The sequence below is a fragment of the Dendropsophus ebraccatus genome, chromosome 10, assembly GCF_027789765.1.
Source record: "Dendropsophus ebraccatus isolate aDenEbr1 chromosome 10, aDenEbr1.pat, whole genome shotgun sequence".
Classification (NCBI taxonomy): Eukaryota; Metazoa; Chordata; class Amphibia; order Anura; family Hylidae; genus Dendropsophus; species Dendropsophus ebraccatus.
The window spans coordinates 71,456,743-71,480,605 of record NC_091463.1 but is presented as its reverse complement, the minus strand read 5'-3'; the positions used below and the strand labels follow the sequence as shown (position 1 = coordinate 71,480,605).

Here is a 23,863-nt window from a genome sequence, read left to right as displayed (position 1 = left end):
CTGTATATTACCACACAGCATACTGGGAGATGTGGTCCTGTATATTACCACACAGCATGCTGGGAGATGTAGTCCTGTATATTACCACACACCATGCTGGGAGATGTAGTCCTGTATATTACCACACACTATGCTGAGAGTTGTAGTCCTGCATATTACCACACATCATGCTGGGAAATGTAGTTCTACTGTGCCACTGCCTCCCCAACCTCCCAAACTATGTGGACCTCTAATCCATTGCAGAACTTCAACCCCCACTATGAATCGTCAATAGGGCATGATGGGGGTTGTAGTTCAGCAACTTGAATGTCCACAGGCTGCTAAACTACAACTCCCATCATGAACATTTAGGAGGACATAGTGGGTGTTGTAGTTCTCTGGGGGTAATATCACCTGTCCTGGTTCCTGCTCCGTCCTCTGGTCCTGTGTGGCTTTTGTGCCTGCCTTCCTCTTCTCTCTGGTCTGTGGGGGGCAGTGATGGTGATGGTAGGGGACAGGGACCCTGTAGGTCGTGAGGTTGGGGGATAAGGCTGCACAGGGGCCTCTGGGACATTGGGGTGGTGGTGGCCCTGGCACACGGAGGGGATAGGGGGATTGGCCCTGGGAAGCTGGGGGGGGGACACTATATGGGGAGGGGGGGCTGCTGGGGACACTATATGGGGGGGGAGCTGCTGGGGACACTATATCGGGGGGCTGTTGCTGGGGACACTATATCGGGGGGCTGTTGCTGGGGACACTATATGGGGGGGCTACTTCTGGGGACACTATGTGTGTGGGCTACTGCTGGGGACACTATGGGAGGCTTCTGGGGACACTATGTGTGTGGGCTGCTGCTGGGGACACTATATGGGGGGCTGCCGCGGGGGACACTATGGGGAGGCTGATGGGGTCACTATATGGGGGGCTGCTGGGCACACTATATGGGGGGCTGCTGCTAGGGACACTAAATAGGGGGGCTGCTGGGGACACTGTATGGGGAGGGGGCTGCTGCTGGAGACACTATATGGGGGGACTGCTGGGGACACTATATGGGGAGGGGGGCTGCTGCTGGGGACACTATATGGGGGCTGCTGCTAGGGACACTATATGGGGGGGCTTCTGGGAACACTATATGGGGAGGGGGGCTGCTGCTGGGGACACTATATGGGGGTGCTTCTGGGAACACTATATGGGGAGGGGGGGCTGATGGTGACACTATATGGGGAGGGGGGCTGCTGCTGGGGACACTATATGGGGAGGGGGGCTGCTGCTGGGGACACTATATAGGAAGGGGGGCTGATGGGGACACTATATGGGGAGGGGGGCTGATGGGGACACTATATGGGGAGGGGGGGGCTGATGGGGACACTATATGGGGAGGGGGGCTGATGGGGATACTATTTGGGGAGGGGGGCTGATGGGGACACTATATGGGGAGGGAAGCTGCTGCTGGGGACACTATATGGGGAGGGGGGCTGATGGTGACACTATATGGGGAGGGGGGGCTGATGGGGACACTATATGGGGAGGGGGGCTGATGGGGACACTATATGGGGAGGGGGGGGCTGATGGGGACACTATATGGGGAGGGGGGGCTGATGGGGACACTATATGGGGAGGGGGGGCTGATGGGGACACTATATGGGGAGGGGGGCTGATGGGGACACTATATGGGGAGGGGGGGCTGATGGGGACACTATATGGGGAGGGGGGGCTGATGGGGACACTATATAGGGGAGGGGGGGCTGATGGGGACACTATATGGGGAGGGGGGGGGCTGATGGGGACACTATATGGGGAGGGGGGCTGATGGGGATACTATATGGGGAGGGGGGCTGATGGGGACACTATATGGGGAGGGAAGCTGCTGCTGGGGACACTATATGGGGAGGGGGGCTGCTGCTGGGGACACAATATGGGGGCTGCTGCTAGGGACACTATATGGGGAGGGGGGGGGCTTCTGGGAACACTATATGGGGAGGGGGGCTGATGGTGACACTATATGGGGAGGGGGGCTGCTGCTGGGGACACTATATGGGGAGGGGGGCTGATGGGGACACTATATGGGGAGGGGGGGCTGATGGGGACACTACATGGGGAGGGGGGGCTGATGGTGACACTATATGGGGAGGGGGGCTGCTGCTGGGGACACTATATGGGGAGGGGGGGCTGATGGGGACACTATATGGGGAGGGGGGGCTGATGGGGACACTATATGGGGAGGGGGGGGTGATGGGGATACTATATCGGGTGGGGGGCTGATGGGGACACTATATGGGGAGGGGGGCTGATGGGGACACTATATGGGGAGGGGGGCTGATGGGGACACTATATGGAGTGGGGGGGCTGATGGGGACACTATATGGGGAGGGGGGGGGCTGATGGGGACACTATATGGGGAGGGAGGGGCTGATGGGGACACTATATGGGGAGGGGGGCTGATGGGGACACTATATGGGGAGGGGGGCTGATGGGGACACTATATGGGGAGGGGGGGCGGCCTGATGGGGACACTATATGGGGAGGGGGGGGCTGATGGGGACACTATATGGGGAGGGGGGGGCTGATGGGGACACTATATAGGGAGGGGGGGCTGCTGGGGACACTATATGGGGGCTGCTGCTAGGGACACTATATGGGGAGGGGGGCTGATGGTGACACTATATGGGGAGGGAAGCTGCTGCTGGGGACACTATATGGGGAGGGGGGGCTGATGGGGACACTATATGGGTAGGGGGGGCTGATGGGGATACTATATGGGGAGGGGGCTGCTGCTAGAGACACTATATGGGGAGGGGGGCTGCTGCTGGGGACACTATATGGGGGCTGCTGCTCGGGACACTATATGGGGGGGCTTCTGGGAACACTATATGGGGAGGGGGGCTGATGGTGACACTATATGGGGAGGGGGGCTGATGGTGACACTATATGGGGAGGGGGGCTGCTGCTGGGGACACTATATGGGGAGGGGGGGCTGATGGGGACACTATATGGGGAGGGGGGGCTGATGGGGACACTATATGGGGAGGGGGGCTGATGGGGACACTATATGGGGAGGGGGGGGCTGATGGGGACACTATATGGGGAGGGGGGGCTGATGGGGACACTATATGGGGAGGGGGGCTGATGGGGACACTGCAGAGGACACTATTGGGGGCCACAGGGAGACACAGGTAAGGGGCTGCATGGGGACACAGGATGGGGCGGGAGCTGCAGGGGACGCAGGGAACGGGGGCCGCAGGACAGAGACGCAGGGTGCGGGGGCCGCAAGGGGACACATGACCGGGGCCGTAGAGGGACATAGGTGAGGGTCCGCAGGGGCCGCAGAGAACGGGGGCGGGGATGCAGGGGACGCAGAGAATGGGGGCGGGGGCCGCAGCACAGAGACGCAGGGTGCGGGGGCCGCAGGGGGACACATGACCGGGGCCGCAGAGGGACATAGGTGAGGGGCCGCAGAGAACGGGGGCGGGGGCCGTAGAGAACGGGGGCGGGGGCCGCAGGACAGAGGCGCAGGGGGCGGGAGCCGCAGCGGACGCCGGGGACAGGGGCCGCACAGCACACTGCAGCTTGGCATTTGAAGCACCCGGGAGGCGGCCGGGTGCTGCAAGTGTCTTCTCAGGGAGCCGGGTCCATTACAGGATCGGGCACCGGGCCCCCTGATACGGCGGGCCCCGTAGCAGCGGCTACTGCTGCTACGGCGGTAGTTCCGCCACTGCACACAGGAGAAAATGTTCCAGTGGCATTCCTAATGAGAAAGAGGGTGGGGAGGAGGGACGGAGGGGTGGTGCAAAGTTAGGACATTTGGATATTCTAAGCCTCGGCTGTTGGGCACGGGGCTGCAATTTTAAAAGTTGTTTTTTAGGACAATAACCGCATCACCTGCTGAACGGACCCCAGGACAGATCTTGGATTAAAAGCAGCTATCCGAAGGTACAAGTGGTTAGGTGGGGTCAGATTATGGGTACAGAGTCGTTTTAAGGGCCAGTTCTATCAGTATGATGGCTCTGTAAAGCTAAGACACATAAAGTTATACAAAATTATACACCTGCTGTTATATAATAAGAAACTCAAAAGTACCGCATTGCTTTATTTATTTTTTTCAGTACTCATGGTTTTTCTTTGAAGCATTAGCAAAGGCAATGGCATTATACCTGATAGAAGAAAACAAGATCAAGGTAAGCTATTCTGACAACAATCGCCATTAGCACTTTTCATACATTTCTTACATTGATTTCTACCTCTTTAAAGGGGTTTTCCAGCGCTACAAAAACATGGCCACTTTTCCCCCTATGTTGTCTCCAGTTCAGGTGCGGTTTGCAATTAAGCTCTATTTACTTCAATAGAACTGAGTTTCAAAACCCCACCCAAACTGGAGACAACAGTAGGGAGAAAGTGGCCATGTTTTTATAGCGCTGGATAACCCCTTTAAGGGGCGGTCCCAATATTCAAAGTTGGGCCCTATCCACAGAACTGGTGACAACTAGCCAACCAGTTAGGTTTCGGTAGCAGTGACCTCCACCCACCCTGAGAATTTTCCCCTTGAGTAAATGAAGCAGCATGCACGGCCAGCACCCTGTTTATCTGCTGGGAGCTTACTAAAAGCCCTATTTCTAAAAGCCCTGCCGTCAATGGGCCACCCAAACGATCAAAGTATTGGTCGGGTGGCCCCTCCTGCTGTCCCCCCCCCCCCCCCCTCACTGTCTGTGTGTTTAATAACACAGACAACGACCAGGGCATGAAGGGGAAGAGAGTGCTTAGCTGACAGGTCGGCCCTCGCTCTCCCGGATTATCATGTTGTATAATACAGCCTTTAGATTGCCAAGCTCAGCAATGTTTGAAAGCCTCATAGAGAAGAAATGTAATGATGGTAATGTCTCAACACACAGGGAATGGCCATTCAGCCAGTGGTTGCAGACGGGTCTATCTGGGTGAGCAGGCATTTTAAGCTATTCCTTATGTGCCAAGATAGGACCATAAAGTGGAGATAAAATTGAAGAAGATACATTCTCTTTATCATTTGCCTTATCCTTGACCTATAGACGACATGATTTTCAGAGCTGTTGTTGTCTTGTTTTTTTTTAACATTCCTTTTTATTTCCTTTAGGTACCTCGGCCCCAGAGGTTTCCGGACTCTTACCAAAACGTTCTTCATTCTTTGCTGCTCTCTATAATACCGCATGTCACTATAAGATATGGGGAGATCCCAGACGAGTCCCGCAGTGTCAACATGAGCTTGGCCAATTTTATCAAGGTAACCAGGATACAATAATTATGTTTTTTCATCAATTTATCTTTGTTCTAAGATTTAAAAACTAGCTACATCACAAATCAGCAGCCTGCCCCTTACATCTACCTAGACCCTGATCTCTTCCCAATACTCCCCATCATATGGATATTACATACGCCATGTACTGTCCGGGGGGCATTTATTAAGTCCGGCGTTTTTGACGCCGGACTTAAAAATGCTCCGGCACTACGGAGATTTATGTAAAACCTACGCCAGCTGCGTATATTTAGGCGGAATGGATGGTAAATCGCGCGTACTCTGAGTCCGCGCCCTCCGTTCCGCCCACTACACGCCCCCTTTCCGCCCCCCCCGGGCGTATGCAGCCAACTTCTCTTGTGTACAGTATGGATATTTGATCTTCTGCCCAGAGAATTTGCTTCCTGGACAAGGGTGTAACCACTATGGTAGTAGGACGATAACTGCTGGGGGGACTTGCAAGAGGGCCCATCTCCAACCATATGTGAAGTGCAGTTATCAATCACACTAATAGGCGACATTGAATTCAGATTACATATACTGAGGGTAAAATAAAGGCAAATTATTAATGGCATGACCTCAACGGTTTTTGGTTGTCATAGTAGAGCCCTATTCCAAGAATAGTTACATAGTCCCAGTGTCGGACTGGCCCACTAGAGAACCAGAGAATCCTCCGGTGGGCCCCCAGCTTTAGAACCTGCACTTACATTGACTGACGTGTTGTTTCTCCCTGGTTCTTCATTGTTGGGTCCCGGGATCATTTGCTCTGGAACGCCCCAGATACCCCAGTCCGACACTGCATAGTCCCATGGTTACTTGTTACATCCCTATTGGTAATTTCTAGACTTTGTAAATATATATCATAAAGGATTTTCCTTGGAAAAACATATTTTCTGCGCTCAAGTCTAGTATAGACTTTATGGTAGAGGTGTGACTTACCTGGTCCTTCATCTGTGTCGTGTGCTCCTGCAAGACCTGCAACAATCTGACATCTATCTTGACTAGAGATGAGCGAACCGGGTTCGGGTTTAAGTCCATCCGAACCCGATCGTTCGGCATTTGATTAGTGGTGGCTGCTGAACTTGGATAAAGCCCTAAGGTTGCCTGGAAAACATGGATACAGCCAATGACTATATCCATGATTTCCACATAGCCTTAGGGCTTTATCCAAGTTCAGCAGTCACCGCTAATCAAATGCCGAAAGTTCGGGTTCGGATGGACTCAAGCATGCTCCAGGTTCGCTCATCTCTAATCATGACCTCCCCTATCTTACTAGTCAGCGTAGTCTTGCATCTATCTGTCGCCTGCAGGAACTTATCCCAGGGTATGCTCTGGGTCATCTTCGTGTAGATCAGGTGAGGAAATATTTGTTGTGTCCTGAGTTTACGTGGCTTAAGCTGTGCAGCACTATCTTGGTTCCCTCCCAGGTATACTCACTCCCTTCTGGAGACCATATCAGACTTAGGGGGTTTCCCTTTCATTAGTATAGGTTTGAGGGGTTTAGGCAGGAAACATAGTTTACATTGGTTCAGAGTGTGAGCGACAGCAACATGTAACCACCTATCTTTCTCCAAGCCATACCCATGGAGGAACACACTTTTCCAGTAGCAGCTACAGCAGAGATGTCTGTCCAGAAGGGCCTGTCTTAGTGATAGATCACTGAAGTTGAGAATATCCATAGTTGATTACTATGTGATCTTCATTGTGTGACCCCCTTATATATAAGCAAGCTTTTTTGTTCGTTTTAGAACCTGCCATTTCATCGTACCTACATGTCTATGCCTTTAAAGGGGTTATCCAGCGCTACGAAAACATGGCCACTTTCCCCCTACTGTTGTCTCCAGTTTGGATGGGGTTTTGAAACTCAGTTCCATTGAAGTAAATGGAGCTTAATTGCAAACTGCAACTGAACTGGAGACAACAGTAGGGGGAAAAGTGGCCATGTTTTTGAAGCGCTGGATAACCCCTTTAATAGAAAACTGGATGTTAAAGGGGTTTTTAGCACTACAAAAACATGGCCACTTTCTTTCAGAGACAGCAGAACTCTTGTCTCCAGTTCAGGTGTGGTTTGCAATTAAGCTCTATTCATTTCAATGGAACTGAGTTACAAAACCTGCACCCAAACTGGGGACAAGAGAGGTGCTGTCTCTGGAAGAAAGTGGCTATGTTTGTGTAGCGCAGGATAACTCCTTTAATATTAATGACCTTGCCTTTCCCTTCTCCCATGTATTTTCAGAGGGGTCTGACATTTATGGACAGAGGATTTGTCTTTAATCTCATCAATGACTACATGTCTGGATTCAGCCTTAAAGATCCAAAGGTAAATGAATAAATACATATTCAGAAATAGATTTATGATGTATTGCAAAAGTAATGAAATTGTTATTTTTCTCTTTGCATACAGTTATCCTCTGTATGCTGCTATCCGCTGTCTAGACTCCATAGATCATGTGTAAACATGGAAAACAAAGCTTTTTGATCTCAGTGTCTATGGGTATAGGTGCAGGAGATTTTCTTATATGGGCTGAGGCTGCCATAAAGATGACCAAAAAAGTAATACTCACATGCCCTGATTCCCTGCCACACTCGCCCCAGTTCTGTTAACCTGAGCAGCACTTCCTGATTTCCTTTTAACATGTAGGCTGTACCTGCACAGCCAATCACAGTGCACGGCCCCTCTTTAGCCTGTAACTAGCTGACTGAGCACTTCCTGCATGTTCATATGAAATCAGCAAGGACTGCTCAGCTAGGATTGGCCACCATAAGCACTAACCAGAGAAGCATAAAGCAGGTGAGAATCACTTTTTCTTTTTAAATACTTCTATATTACACTACCATGCAGAGACAGTAAGGTATGTGATGATATTCAAAGTCTCTGTGCCTATCTACAGACACCATGCACATTGCTTTGCAGTATGCATGAGACCTTCTCAGTTTAGGTATTAACTGTCCTGTACTGCAGATAACAGATGGTATTTTTCGGTTACAAATTATAGTATTATGGAATTATGTTCCAAAAAGGAGCGATCCCATGCTAGGCCCGTGTTATCACTATGTTTCATTAAAATAATGGTCATAGAGTAATGTTAAAGGGGGAGTTCACCCAAAAATGTTTTCTTTTAAATTAACTGGTGGCAGAAAGTGCAAGAGATTTGTAATTTACTTTTATAAAAAAAATCTCAGGTCCTCCAGTACTTATCAGCTGCTATATGTCCTGCAGGAAGTGGTATTCTTTCTAGTCTGGAGAGCAGGAGAGGTTTTCTATGGGCATTCGCTCCTGCTCTTGACAGTTCCTGACATGGACAGAGGTGGCAACAGAGAGAACTATGTCAGCCTGGAGAGAAAACACAACTTCCTGCAGGACATACAGTAGCTGATAAGTACTGCAAGACTTAAGACTATCGCTTTAATGAGGCTCCAGGACATACCTTTTTTTTTACAGATGTGAGAAGATTCCAACTGTGTATTTAGAGCCTTCTGCATCTGTCCCATATTAGTAGAGATGGTAGGGCCGTATAATGACCGATCTCAACAAATAAACTGAAGGTTTTCTCTGCAATAAAAGTAATGCTTTATAATTTATTACAGGTGATTTCAGGGTACCGAGTCGTAAAGATCCCTATCAGGAGTAGACACACCGCTTTATATAGTGCCGTATTGTATTTCTGATGTACAGATCATAATATAATAGGAAATAATGATGAGTATATGCAAAAGAATGTAGATAACACAGGGAAAGTTAATATCATGCAGAGGCAACCTTTGTTCTGAGAGAGTGAACCAAGTAAATTTAGTTTAAGCAGTAAGTTCATTTTATATGACCTTTTACCTGAATCGAAAGCAAACAATATTTTGCATGTAACTGTAGGTATATGGAGGGTGACTCCATCTCTTAACACTATATTGTTTCTGTGCTGATTGAGGATATAACTACAGTATTTATAGCAGCTGGACTCTAAATCCCCTGCGTAATGTACAGGTGGCCATAAACCTTCCATATCTGTTGGCTCCATGATCCTTCACCAAACACAAAAAGTTATCACTAGAGATGAGCGAACCGGGTTCGGGTTTGAGTCGATCCGAACCCGATTGTTCGGCATTTGATTAGCGGGGGCTGCTGAACTTGAATAAAGCTCTAAGGTTGTCTGGAAAACATGGATATAGCCAATAACTATATCCATGATTTCCACATAGCCTTAGGGCTTTATCCAAGTTCAGCAGCCACCGCTAATCAAATACCGAACAATCGGGTTCGGATCGACTCAAACCCGAACCCAGTTTGCCCATCTCTAGTTATCACTCCATATCTCCATGCGTTTTCATTGGAGAGAGGAGGAGATTCTTCCTCTGGCATCCAACAGGTGAAATCCACCATTCCCACCCCAGATATCATCTTTCATGGGAGAGGAGTCAGGAGGCCGTTGTACATGTTAGCCAGTCGGCCACTCCCATTGAGGTCAGTGGGTTCTACTGACTTTAGACTAAAGTTTATAGGGACTTTTAGACGCCTTAATCTTTTTCTACTTAAATTGCTTTAAAAATGGCTCAGAAGGATGAAAAATAATAAAGGAAGTCATACTCACCTTACTGATCCTCCGCTGCTCCTCTTCCGCTTCGTTCCATGTCCTTGTATGCCTCTGTACTTTTTAATTCCTCTTAACACAAATGTTTGCTTGCTGCAGCCAATCACTGGCTATAAGGATGACCTGATCAAGCTGGTGATTGGCTGCAGGGTTCATATATATGTGCCCCGAGGAACCAGGAAGTACAGGAGCAGTGGGTGTCAGTAAAGTGAGTACTTTTTTTTTTTTTTTAATTCACACCAGTCTATTTTGTGGAAAAAGAAGCAGGACAACCCCTTTAACATTTGGCCAACACTAGAGGGAGCTTAGGATTTCCCCTATGTGTGGAATAGTTCTGGGATGTCAGCCAATAGGTAATAAAAGCTTATGGTCACTTGAATACAGAGGTTTAGGGTCAGATTGACATCCCTCTTTTATTTGCAGCTGATAAATCATCAGACACAGACTTTGTGCTGTATATAATAATAATTTTCATAGAAAATCACCTCTGTGTTTATTCTGCTGATTGCCTTATGGGAGCAAATGAAATTCAAACAGCTGCTCCGATTCAACAGCTGGACCCATAATATAGATACATAACATAGGACAAACTTAGGGGGGGGATAGGGAATAGGTTAGGGTTAAAAATATATAACTAAACTGCTGTAATTTTGTTGGGTTATAGCAATAAAGATGTTAGAAATGAAACAAATTGACTTAAAAGGTATAAGGTCTAAAAAAAAAAATTTTTTTTACATCACTGTCTTATAGTCCAAGGAGATGGTATAGTAGGAACTATTGGTGTAATTCTTTTTATGAAGGATTGTGACCGGTGGAGTACACGCGGGGCACCGGAATTCTAGTGTTAAAATATGGGGTAAGTTTAAGGGGGTGGTCGTGTGGGGGAGCCGCTTGTGTTCGCCCGGGCGGGGGCTGTGCTCGGGTTCCGGGCTGAGCCGGACAGGAATGTAATGGTTTTTGTGAAATATAGTTCTAGGTAAGGGTAGGTGGCATCCTCTGTTTCCATGACCTTGGGTGGACCATGCCTTGGTGCAGCCTTTTGTGATGAGTATGTTAAGAATATGTCCTCCCTGGATGCCATTGTTGAGCATAATAAATGGTTGACTGGTTATCAGGGGAGTACGGAAGAAGTGCGACATCTCTATAGGGATATTGTAGAGGTCTCAGCGCAAGTCTAATAAAAACAGTGATGGTTCTGTTGGTGGTCGACCGTCCATCTGAAGAAGGTGGGGTCTGACGATCGCGGATTCGCTGGGTGTGCGTGGGCTAGTGGATGAGGAAGGCTGCAGTAGCTTGGTCTGCGGAAGGGGGCTGGGGACATAGAGGAATGCTAATCTTGGTAGGTTATTTATTTATTTATTCATTATTTATTGATTATGTTTTATTTAAATGTATTAATTATTATTATTATTATTTTTTTTTTAGTTAGTTTGGTTAGTAGTATTGTTTGGTGTTGTCCGGTTTGGCCTGGCCGCGGGTGTGGCCCTCGTGCGGGCGGGCGGGGGCGAGGACCCCATACAGATAGAGTAAAATAGAGACTGAACAGATAGTGGGAGGTGGAAGTGAGAGGTAGACAGGTGTTGCCTCATGCAACTGAAAAATATTATTCGGTGCCCTGCGGGGTGACTCCACGGGAGAAAAAGTTCTGTATTGGTTCATGGGCCTACTTTAATAATGGTTCTATTTGAGGGTGGGTAGGGGTATTTATCTAATAGTATTATTGTTTGTGATTTTATGGGATATGTTGGCTGTTTTGTAAAATTAATAAAGAGTAAATTGGAAAAAAAAAACATAGGACAAACTTTCACTAACTTATTGCTAGGAATGACTTAAAGGGGTACTCTAGCAGAAATATTTTTCTTTCAAATCAACTGATTTCAGAAAGTTATATAGATTTGTAATTAACTTCTATTTAAAAATCTCAAGTCTTCCAGTAATTATCAACTGCTATATGTCCTGCAGGAAGTTGTGTATTCTTCCCAGTCTTACACAGTGCTTTCTGCTGCCACCTCTGTCCATGTCAGGAACTGTCCAGAGCAGTTTAAAATCACTATAAAAAACTTCTACTGCTCTGGGACAGTTCCTTTCTTAGACAGAGGTGGCAGCACAGAGCATTGTGTCAGACTGAAAAGAAAACAGGACATGCAGCAGCTGATAAGTATGGAAAGACTTGAGATTTTTAGCCTGCAGACACATCCTTGAAAAGATTTCCCTATTTCTTTTAGTTGCATGTCTATATAGATCCTTATCCATTGTGAATTCTATCATGTTGTGACCGAATACCCCCTTACCCCCGTAAGAAGGTAGTCCCCCAATTAGGCAGCCATATCCCCCCACAATGCAGATATACAGTATCCCACAGTAGTCAGGTAGTTTCACCATTAGACAGGTATATTACCAGTTAGGCCAGCATGTGTCCACATAGGTAGCTATATCTCCCCCATAAGGCAAGTATAACCATGAATAGACAGGTAGCTCCTGTTGACAGCCACACAAAGAGGCAGGTGGCACAGATTAACGTGGCAAGGGGGTGGGGGGGGTCTGGTCACCTTTGCGACGACTGTGATTTCTGTAGCTATACAACTACTAGTAGCTTCATACTTAAAGGGGTTGTCCAGCAAAAATCTTTTTCTTTCAAATCAACTGGTGTCAGAAAGTTATAAAGATTTGGTAATTTATTTCTATTAAAAAATCTCAAGTCTTCCCATACTTATTATCTGCTGTATGTCCTGCAGGAAATGTTGTTTTATTTTCAGTCTGACACAGTGCTCTCTGCTGACACCTCTGGCCGAGACAGGAACTGTCCAGAGCAGGAGAGATTTTATGTGGGGATTCATAGAAAACCGAGACAGAGTTCCTGTCTCGGCCAGAGGTGTCAGCAGAGAGCACTGTGTCAGACTGAAAATAAAACACCACTTTCTGCATGACATACAGCAGCTAATAAGTTTGGGAAGACTTTAGATTTTTTTAATAAAAGTAAATTACAAATCTATATAACCTTCTGATATCAGTTGATTTGAAAGAAAAAGATTTTCGCTGGATAACCCCTTTAAAGCCCTTTATTTCAGTATTTACTTCCATAGTTATAAGACAGTCATAATAAAGACATACTGTATGTCTTCAAGTTCAACCAAGGGTGGGGATGTGGATGAAGAGACCAGCATGAGAAATTTGTTTCCCAAATTTAATAGAGAGTAAGGTAACACGCATAAGCCATAAACCAATCTGTCCTTCCTGACCACTTTAATGGGGTTATCAAGCGCTACAAAAACATGGCCACTTTCTTCCAGAGACAGCCCCGCTCTTGTCTCCAGCTTGGGCGGGGTTTTGCTGCACAGTTCCATTGAAGTGAATGGAGCTTAATTGCAAACCACACCTGAACTGCAGACAAGAGTCGTGTTGTCTCTGAAAGAAAGTGGCCATGTTTTTGTAGCACTGGATAACCCCTTTAATTATTCACGTTCACGTTTATTGTTGCTAGATAGACATGTAACTTATGGCATCCTATTTCTTGTTCAACTGACAGGTACTAAATGAATACAAATTTGAATTTCTGCAAACCATCTGCAGCCATGAGCACTTCATCCCTCTTAACCTGCCCATGCCCTTCGCCAAGCCGAAACTGCAAAGAGTGCAAGGTAAAAAAACACAAAATTTTTTCCTTCCTGCTTGATTACATATTGATTAGCATACGGCACTGCGTCATTTACTGTTATATGGTGTGCAGCTCTGGGGTGTGTTGTTTCTACATCTATTTGAGCTGTGAACATACTGTAAGTGTTTGTGTTCCTGATAGAATGATCACTTTGTGGACATAGCCTTCTGTTGTTAGGCTGGTTTACACAATAGACCCACAGTGGTGGATCCAGTGGTTTTCAGCAGAATCTCATCATGTCCTAATAATGGCGGAGAAATAGCAGACACCTTCAGACATAAATTGGTCAGGTTATAGAGCTATGGTGTGTTTACACAGACAGATTTATGAAGCCAAAGCCAGGAATAGATTTGAAAAGAGGAGGAATCTCAGTCTTTCCTTTATGACCTGTTCTCTGTTTATAGTCTGTTCCTGGCTTTGGCTTCAAATCTTTGGCAGATAATCTGTCAGATAATCTTTCTGTGTAAACGGACCCTTATGTTCTGGTTGTATAAATGCAAGCTGATGGTATAGTCAAAGAATTGCACTCTTAAAGGGGTTGTTCACCCAAACGTTTTCTCTTTAAAACCTACTAGTGCCAGAAAGTGCCAGAGATTTGTTATTCACCTCTGTTAAAAAATATCAAGTCTTCCAGTACTTAGTTACTGTATGTCCAGCAGGAGGGGGTATTCTTTCCAGTCTTGAGAGCAGGAGAGGTTTTCTATGGCTATTTGCTCCTGCTCTGGACAGTTCCTGTCACAAACAGAGGTGGCAGCAGAGAGCACTGTGTCAGACTGGAAAGAATATACCACTTCCTGCAGGACATACAGCAGCTAATAAGTACCGGAAAGCTTGAGATTTTTTATTAGAAGTAAATTACAAATTTTTAAGTACATTTTCCTACATAATGCATAAGTATAGTGTTAGGGTCCAATTAGACCATGGGTCTCCAAACTGCGGCCCTCCAGCTGTTGCAAAACCACAATTCCCTTCATGCCCGGACATCAAAGCTTTGGATTTGGCTGTCCAGGAATTATGAGAAATAATTGCCCAGTGTAGTAGGGCCCTTAGTTACACAACCCCTTTAAAGTGACACTGTCATATTTTATATCATACGTCATGGTGCTTGTTCCAGTAAAAAGTCATCTTTTATCAACTGCAGATTATACCACCTGGGAGGGGCTTCTCGACCAAAGCGCTACCTAGCCCCACCCACAACGTTGCAGTAGACTCTGCCCCTCTGTGACATTACCACCGTTTAGGCCCTACCCCTCGATGGCCATTGGAACGGGCTGGTCTAAAGGTATAGGCCCTACCCACTCCAGGCCAGCCCTTACCAATGGCGCTGAGGGGGCCGGACCTATGCGCCGATGACGTCACAGAGGGATGGGGCTATGGTGGATATGTGGGCGGGGCTAAGTGGCGCTGTGCCCGTGAAGGCCCGCCCAGGTAGCTCAAACCTTAGATGATACAAGTACCATGACGTATGATATACAATAAGGTATGAAAACTGCAAAGTTTACCCTTTACATCTGTGTAGAGGTCAATGCAAAAAGGGGGTGACAGTGTCACTTTAAGTTTTGTCTTCAATGGAGTACAGAGTAGTGCAAGGTCATGAAGAAGCTATAAGGGTGTTGTATTGTGGGGGCAGTTTGGCTGGCATATTTGAAGAAAAAAAAAAAGTGCCGTATTTTTGCTCTTGCTGGACTTTCATTATATGGCTACTTGTCTTTCATGCTGAGCATCACAGTAAGCTTGAACCGATCGCCAGACACAATTCACACTGCATGTTTCTGGCTGCAGCAAGGTTTGGTAGTGCCAGTACCTGATCTTTTTGTATGTTATAAAATTTGCTATACCTTTTTTTGTGCTGTCCTGTGTATTTTAAGTTAAATAATGTGTCCATCACTGAGCTAGGCTGTAGTTCATAGGCACAGCAGTGACACTTTGTGGCTGTAGTTTATGGGCACAGCAGTGGCACTTTGTGGCTGTAGTTTATGGGCACAGCAGTGGCACTTTGTGGCTGTAGTTCATGGGCACAGCAGTGGCACTTTATGGCTGTAGTCTGGGTGCAGGCTGCTGTGAGCATTACTAGTTGCATGCTTCTGGAGATTAAAGGACTGTTTTCTTTTGTATAGGGCATCTGAAAAGAAATACTTTACCTTGTGTTTTTTTGCCTTTGTGCTTGGCAGTTTGCTATTATTCTAAAAGGACAGCTGTAGTTTCTCGATGGGTTCGTTAAATATTTCTGCATATTAAAGGAGCATTCCCATCATTTTTTGGGCCCGTAATACACCCTTACCACCACTATTCCTGCAGTATCATCTGTTTCATCACAGCTCTGCTACATCCATACATTTTATTACTTCATCTGGGTCATATGACCTCTAATCAGCCACCATCTTAACTTTCAGATTGCAAACAGTTTATGGGATCATAATGATCCCATAAGCTGATGGCCCTATGTCTGCCACCTCTCCTCTGTTCCCTGCCGCTGTCACAATCTTGTGACAGGGGCAGGGGAGAGAGGGGAGGGGATCACTTCGCAGAGCCCTGATGGACACCGGAAAGAGAATTCTCCCTCTGTAGAGGGAGAATTCTCTGTCTGGAGCCCTATGGATGCCGCGGTTGTGCTGACCGCAGTGTCTATAAGGTTGACTCTCAGCACCGGAGCGCAGCTCCAGTGCTGAGAGTTGCGTTGGGTCCCCAGCTATCACTTATAGCCGGGACCCGCCGGGGATGACTCAGGCGCAGCTTCTCCCATCTATGACATGGTTCCATTGATTCTAATGTATAGGTATGCACCTCTACATAAAGCCCAGAGCTAAAAAAGCTGGACTTAATAAATGTCTCCCTATGTTTACACAAAAGGGGAAATTTATCGAGGGTTTTGCGCCTATTTCTAGGTGAATAATTGGATTTTTTACCCATTTTTGGTCTAAGTTCTATTTATGAACCAGTATTTGACAGGCGAATATTTTTTTAGATGCAACTTTTTTTAATCTACTGAAAATTTGCGTAATCTGGGATTAGCGTCCAATTTATAATTTGCAACTTTAAAAAAAAACCCACACAAACAGGAGCAGGCTTTCGGCTGGCTCGTACCCGGTAAATATGCTTGCTTAATGTTTGCATTTTTGTGAATTTTTGAGTGACTTTTTAATTAGCTAAATTCACTATGGCAGTGCTACATTTTAAAAAATCATTTACAAGATATTGGAATAAAATACACACCAATCCTCATTAGAATAGTTGCACACATTGGGCTTTTTAGAAAATGTCCCCCATAGTTTTTTTTTTCTTCCATATCTTTAGACATCTGTCATTTTTTAGGCTAAAATACAACCGTAATTATCAAAATGCAACCATATTTTAACCTAAAAATAACAGCTGTCCAAAAATACGGACGAAAAAAGACATTGTATGAACATAGACTAAAGATTAAAAAAATAAAGTCTTTTTCTTATTTCCACTACTTCTTCCAATCTAAATTCTAGAGTTTAGATATGGGGTCACACATTGTTAAAAAGAAAAAAAACTGCTGTAAAATCCTTTTTAGACTATGTTTTCATTACAGGAACATATCGGAGAAAGCGTCCGTCTCGTGACATTGACAAATCATGACAAATAATGATCATGATCTATATTTGTGGCTGTAATATGACGAGATTAACACCTTTCCCCACTATGTTCCCGTAGTGGGAACATAGCCTTAATCTTATAAGGTGTTGCCAGCCCAATGAAAGGTTTCGGCTGCCTCTTTTCGCTTTGTGTCTAGCTGGGAGGCATCTAGACCAGAAACCACCCCTTAGGGTCCTATTACACGAATCAATTTTTAATGATTAACGACTAACGATAAACGATCACAAAAACAGATTGTTTATCGTTAACCAGAAATCGTTCACCATATTACACAGAATGATGTTTGTTAGTTAGGGAAAGGCAAAGAGAAATACATACCTATCCAAGTTGCAGGGCTCCTCTTCCTCTGAGCTTCTCACCGGGTCCTGTGCGCTCCAGCTTCACAGCAGCCTGTCTCAGCTGACAGGCCACTCGGCCAATCACAGGCCGGGACCGCCGCCGCTGAGACAGGCTGCTGTGAAGCTGGATTGCGCGGGACCTGGATAGGTATGTATACAGTTTAAACAAAGGCTGCAAGGACATCGGTAGCGATGTCCATGCAGCCCTTGTTAAACGATTATCGGCTTGTGTAAACGAGCGCAGATCTAGCAGATCGGTGCTCGTTTAAAGGTATTATCGGGCCCCCATCGGCCTGTGGAATACCACCCTTACAATTGTTATTACGATTGTTACTGCGATCGGTTGCTCCATCTGATCCCAGCAAAACAATGAACAATGTGCAATTACACTGAACGATTAGTGAAAAAATGCGGAACTTGAGCGAACAAATGTGGAATTACAGAGAACGACTAGCGAATGATTAACAATAATTTTAGGTTTAGATCTAAATCAACGATCAACGGCACATGAACAATTTTTCAATTATTGCGTGCAATTAAACAGAACAATTATCGTTTAAATTCGAACGATATAACTATTTTTGGGGCCCTTACTGTTCATGCTAGATAGGCTAGGCTTTTCCTTTTTGCTTGGGGAACCTTATTTTTTAGTCTGCTACCTGCCATGGATCCCCCGTTTCCCTACATGACTTGTATGCATGGCCCTTTTTAGGTTGCAGTGGACCAAGTTTGGTTTGTATGGTTTAGGGACTTACACACTGTTACCTGATTTAAACCTGACTGACCTCCGACCCTACTGTACCTTCAGGCTGATATTTGGTTATGAAACCCAAAAAAATGTACAAAAAATTTACTGTCTCATTATGTTATTTTATATACGTTTACTTTTTTTTTCACAAAACCATTAGATTTATTATCATATGCTGTGGAGCGGTTGACATCTGTAGGTAGGTTGGTTTGGTAAACTCAATTTGCATCCAGAATGAAATAATTCCATATTTGCTGATCCATTTTCCTCTCACTAATTCTCACTAACAATACAGCACACTGAGGGCTTCTCTTACCACTAATATGGCTATATAACTGAATAAAGACAAAATGGCTGCTGATTTTGCCTGTAAATATACATGCCAAAATCTAGGCATTGAACCTGTCAGTTGAAGAAATTAAAGCTATGCCATTAAAGAAGAAGTCTGGCCAAATTAATAATTACAAGGCTGGCAGGGGGTGGGGGCAACATAATAAACAACCTACACTTACCAGTCCCTGTGGCCTTGCAAAATCGCATCTTGTTGCTCCCCTACACCACCAGATGTCATTATGTCTCCATTTCTATTACGTCCTGATGAAATGGTGGGAGATAGCCACCCAAGCCAGTCAGTGACTGCAGCTCCAGCCAGTCAGTGACTGTGTTCTGCCCCAGTCACTGGCATCCATCTGCCGGGTCATGACATAGCAGGGGGAAGAGAATCATGTGGGTTCAGAAGCAGGATGTGGCGCTGCAAAGGCACTGGTAAGTATAGGTTCTTTATTATGTTCCCCCCACCCCCTGCCCGTTTAGATTTTTTTTTTTTTGCCCTGACTTCTCCTATAAGGCTATGTTCACACTAAGAATTTTGGTCAGTATTTTTAGCCAAAATCTGGATTGGAACTGACAGATAAAAACTATAGGGATATGCTGAGACACTGTCCTTTTTTGGCCATATTTTAGGACAGCCGCCATTTTAAGTTCAATAAAAGCCGTTATTTCATAATGAGTATACAAATAACGGCTGTCATTATCAAATAACGGCAGTTTATTTGGCCTCAAACGGCCAAATAAAAATGTTGTGGGAATACATGCTCATGGAAAGAATTTCATCTTTTCTGCACTTTTTCTGACCCACCTTTGGTTAAAAATATTGACCAAAATACTATGTGTGAACGCAGTCTAAATTTTCAATGGGCTTTCAAAAAAATTGAATGAGAATTATACATGCAGTAATCATTTATGTAAAAAAAAATCTGCCTTTGATGTTGTTAGGCTTTTGGGTTGGGAATCCTCAATGTATCCAATGTATCCATCCGAGCTTGCCGCAAACTTTGGTTACAACTTAAGGGAACAGCATTGTGTTCCTAATGACAACCATGTTTAAACAGTATATTGTATATTTTATCTATATATTATACAATATGTTTGTTTTATCTCCACATTTGAGCATCACGTTTATAGTATAGTTTATTGGTTAACAGGCTTCTTTTAGTTTTGTACTTTATATATACCCCTCATCATACTATTTTTTTGCTTTACTGAGGCTGGCTTCACACTGCCTTAAAATCCAAAAAACGCCACTGGCCAGATGTTAGCTGGAAGTCAATGAAGGTTTATGATATGCCTGACACACACATGGCCCTTTTTTTAGGTTGTGTTTTTCTCTCCTCTGGAGTTTTTTAGAGATGAGCGAATCAGCCGGATTTCTGGTTCGTATGAATCAGAAATCCCGGCGGCTGACTCCCGCTGCCTGCTCCCTCCGTGCAGCGGGTGGATAAATCGTAAGGAACGCCTGGAAAACTGGGATACAGCCAATGCCAATGGCTGTATCCCAGTTTTTCAGGAGTTCCTTACGATGTATCCACCCGTTGCACGGAGGGAGCAGGCAGCGGGAGTCAGCCGCCGGGATTTCTGATTCATACGAACCAGAAATCCGGCTGATTCGCTCATCTCTAGTTTTTGAGGCTCTGTGGCAGCTTTTCCAAAATGCAGCATGCTGAGAGTGTGGCTTTTTTTTTTTTTTTTTTGCAAACTGTGACGTATTTTTCCCATAGAACCCAGCATTAGGGGTTTTTTTTTCTTTCTTTTTTTAATTTTTAGCATACACAAAAAAATTTGTGGTTGACCATGTTTATCTGTACGTTAATAGTAACCATATAAAAATTGATATGTTAAACACAAAAACGCAGTGTGAGACCTGCCCCATATAAAATAGAGTGACAGGAAAGGCTGAGAAGCTGAGTTCCATTTTAACAGATCAGAAAAATGCAGTAGCAGTCTATGGGAAAAGTCTGTCTGTGCACTAGAGAAGAGCAAATATCGAGTACACTACTGGGTTGTATCTGAAGACGACCATGCATTTGATTATCGGTCGCTGAAGAACTTGGATGCAGCCAAGCATGGGCCCACCAGGGAATATTTTATTTTAGGGGCCCACCCTACATACACCAGATATACCCAGCGCCAAACCTTTCACATTTCTATAGCCACTTTGCACATTGCTGTGTATGTGGCTGGCAATACTCTCTCACTGTTAGTAACTGGTCAGACACTTTATGCCAGGGATGGGGAACCTTCGGCCTTTGGCTGTCCAGGCATGATAAGAATTGTAGTTTTCCAACAGCTGGAAGGCCGAAGGTTCCCCATCCCTGTTCTAGTGTATAGGAGCTGTCCAGGTATGGTGGGAGTTGTAGTTTTGCAACTGCTGGAGGGTCGAAGATCCCCCATCTCTATGCAAACAGCACAGCCATCCACTTAATTTTCTTGAAAGGTAAAGTCCCATGAAACTAACTGGGGGATTATATGTCATCCTGAAGCTGCTAAACAGGGATGCAGACCTCCTGCTCAGGGGCCCACCAATGCGTAGGGCCCACCAATGCGTAGGGCCCACCGGGGGATTCCAATGCTCCCCTGTGGGCCAGTCCGAGCCTGGATGCAGCCCTAGGGAGCCCTGGGAAAACATGGATACAACCTATTTCTGCCGTGGCACAGGGTGCTGGAGAACGAAGAAGGATCCCTGGCGTGGACAAGGTGGACCCTGTGGGTTTAGCACTGCATCTTGAAATAAATCTCTCATAGAAGAACAACCTCTCCTTTCTCTAAGTTCCTTCACCATCTGAAGACCTTCTACCAGGAACTAATTGTTTAAATAGGGTTGCCCCTAGCAACCAATCAGATTCCACCTATCAATTTTTAAAGAGTCTATGAGGAATGAAAGGTGAAATCTGATTGGTTGCTAGGGGCAACTGAGCCAGTTCTACTTTACACCAGTTTAAAAAATTTCCCCATATGTATTTATTTTAATAAAGTTATATTACAAAGTAATATAACTTTATTAAAGCAATTTATTTGCAACATTTTTAGTCTCTGTAGTACCCCTTTAATACATTCATGAATTTTGTTCCTTTTCCCTTTAAACACCACTGTTGTGTATGTGCCTTCTGGGTCAGGACCAGAAGATATTTCCCAGTCTATCGGTGTCAGGTGTCAAAGATCCATGTGTGTCCCCAACCTCCCAGTGTAATATATTACACCATACGCCATATTGTATATGCTGTCTTTTATCGGCACTTCTAAACACCTTCTCATGTGATTCCTACATTATATAATAAAACACTGTGTTTTTCCTAGAGGAGATCAAGAGGTTGATTTTCTGAATATTCACTATTTCTTATGACGAACAAGACGTTTGTCTTTGTTCGCAGATATGAATCTCGAATGCAGTTTAACCGATGATTATTGCAAAAATCATTTCCTTGTTGGTCTCTTGTTGAGAGAAGTGTTACAAGCCATACAGGAGAACTGTGACATCAGATTTGCTGCCATCTCTACATTAAAGCACCTTCTCATCAAGCATGCGTTCGACAACCGCTATCAGCACAAGGTAATCACTGTTCAGATGATCATACGCTTCTGTATAAAGGCACTGGTCGTTTTCCAAAGCAAAGCGGGTAAAATCGAATGTGTGCCACATACATGTATGTAAAGGAGGAGAAATGTAAGTTGCATAAAGTAACATACATTCCTGTAGAGTTTTTCTCCCCCATGGATCGGATTACTTCCTGGTTTCCCCTCTGAAATGTTGCTGTGACACTGCGCACACTTTTCCACAACTTTTCCACACTTTTCCAACTGCCAATACTTTTTGGACAGATGATGAGACTCCAGTTAAACGACTCTGTACCCACAATCTGTCCACCCCAAACCTCTTGTACCTTTGGATAGCTGCTTTTAATCCAAGATCTGTCCTGGGGTCTGTTCGGCAGGTGATGCAGTTATTGTCCTAAAAAACAACTTTTAAACTTGCAGCCCTGTGTCAAACAGCTGTGGCCTAGAGTGTGTGCATTAGGCTGGCACAACCTCTCTGTCCCTCCTCCCCACCCTCTTCATCATTAGGAATACCCCAGGCAGGTATTCTATTCATCAGCTGTGTGAACACTGCACATGGGCTGGATCATTAAGGCACATGTGCAGTGTTTACTGCAGAGGAATAGGAAAAATCCTGCCAGTGGCATGAAGAGGGTGGGGAGGAGGGACAGAGCAGAGGGGTGGTGCAGAGTTAGGGCACAGATACTCTAGGCCACGGCAGTTTGACACAGGGCTGCAAGTTTAAAAGTTGTTTTTTGGGACAATAACTGCATCACTTGCTGAGCGGACCCCAGGACAGATCTTGGATTTAAAAACAGCTATCCGAAGGTACAAGTGGTTTGGGGAGGTCAGATTGTGGGTACAGAGTCGCTTTAAACTGATCATCTGTGATCCACCTTTGGGGGTAGTAATGAAAGTGATTAGGTTATTAAAACAAGCAGCACATGGGGGATTAGTGAGTCTATATCTCTCAAACCGTACTGTACATTTTCTGAAATGTCAGGCCCACTTTTTTTGACACATCAGAAAATTCTCTGATCGTTAATAAGCCGGTCTCAAAATTATGTGTCTAGGGTGTTCTTTGATGGGATCACCCTTAAGGTAATAGGAGACTGGACTTGTCCTATACTATGCTGTCTTTACACTGGGCAGGATAGTCTGGGATGGGAATACTCTTTACATGCTTACCAAGACATTTTGGACATTTATATGGGGTAATCCTTCAAAAATGTTTTTCTTTCAAATTAGCTGGTGTCAGAAAGTTAGCAAATCCCCATAAAAAACCTCACCTGCTCTATACAGTTTCTGTCATGGAATGAGGTGGCAGCAGAAAGCACTGTGTTAGACTGGAAAGACTGCACTTATTGCAGGACATACAGCAGCTGATAGGTACTGGAAGATATCTAAATAGAAGTATATTATAAATCTATGTAACTTTGACACCAGTTGATTTGGGGAAAAAAATTACTATTACTATTAGAGTATTCCTTTAAAGGGGTTCTCCAGAGAGTAAAAATTTAAAATAAATCTATACGCTATACTGGAATTGCACGGAAGCACCTCCCATAGCGGAATGGGTGAATAGATGCGACCAGCTGGCTAGACTTGAAGAACTAAGAGGGTGGGAGCAGGGAACAAGGGAAACCTATTTGAAGACATGGAACCCATCGCAAACTCCTTTGACGCCTTGGATGTGTCTGCCCAACAGCTAATCTTTTTATACATCAGTCTCACAACATGTGAGGGACCGACGACCTTAGCAGACCGGTTGGCCCCTCAGGAAACCCTGTACTGTATTAGTTACGG

General features: G+C 45.3%; 1 protein-coding gene across 3 annotated transcripts in view; it reads left to right on the top strand.

The window, feature by feature from the left end:
• DOCK11 (dedicator of cytokinesis 11) overlaps positions 1–23,863 on the top strand; it is a 199,678-nt gene that overhangs the window by 71,830 nt on the left and 103,985 nt on the right. For 2 of the 3 annotated variants that reach the window (XM_069943236.1, XM_069943239.1), the window contains exons 27-32: positions 4,083–4,154; positions 5,084–5,230; positions 7,479–7,562; positions 13,352–13,463; positions 18,348–18,386; positions 21,895–22,073. In XM_069943236.1, coding sequence (XP_069799337.1) covers positions 4,083–4,154; positions 5,084–5,230; positions 7,479–7,562; positions 13,352–13,463; positions 18,348–18,386; positions 21,895–22,073 — 633 coding nt within the window. The remainder of the gene's footprint in view (positions 1–4,082; positions 4,155–5,083; positions 5,231–7,478; positions 7,563–13,351; positions 13,464–18,347; positions 18,387–21,894; positions 22,074–23,863) is intronic. The other variant, XM_069943237.1, reaches the window with a different exon arrangement.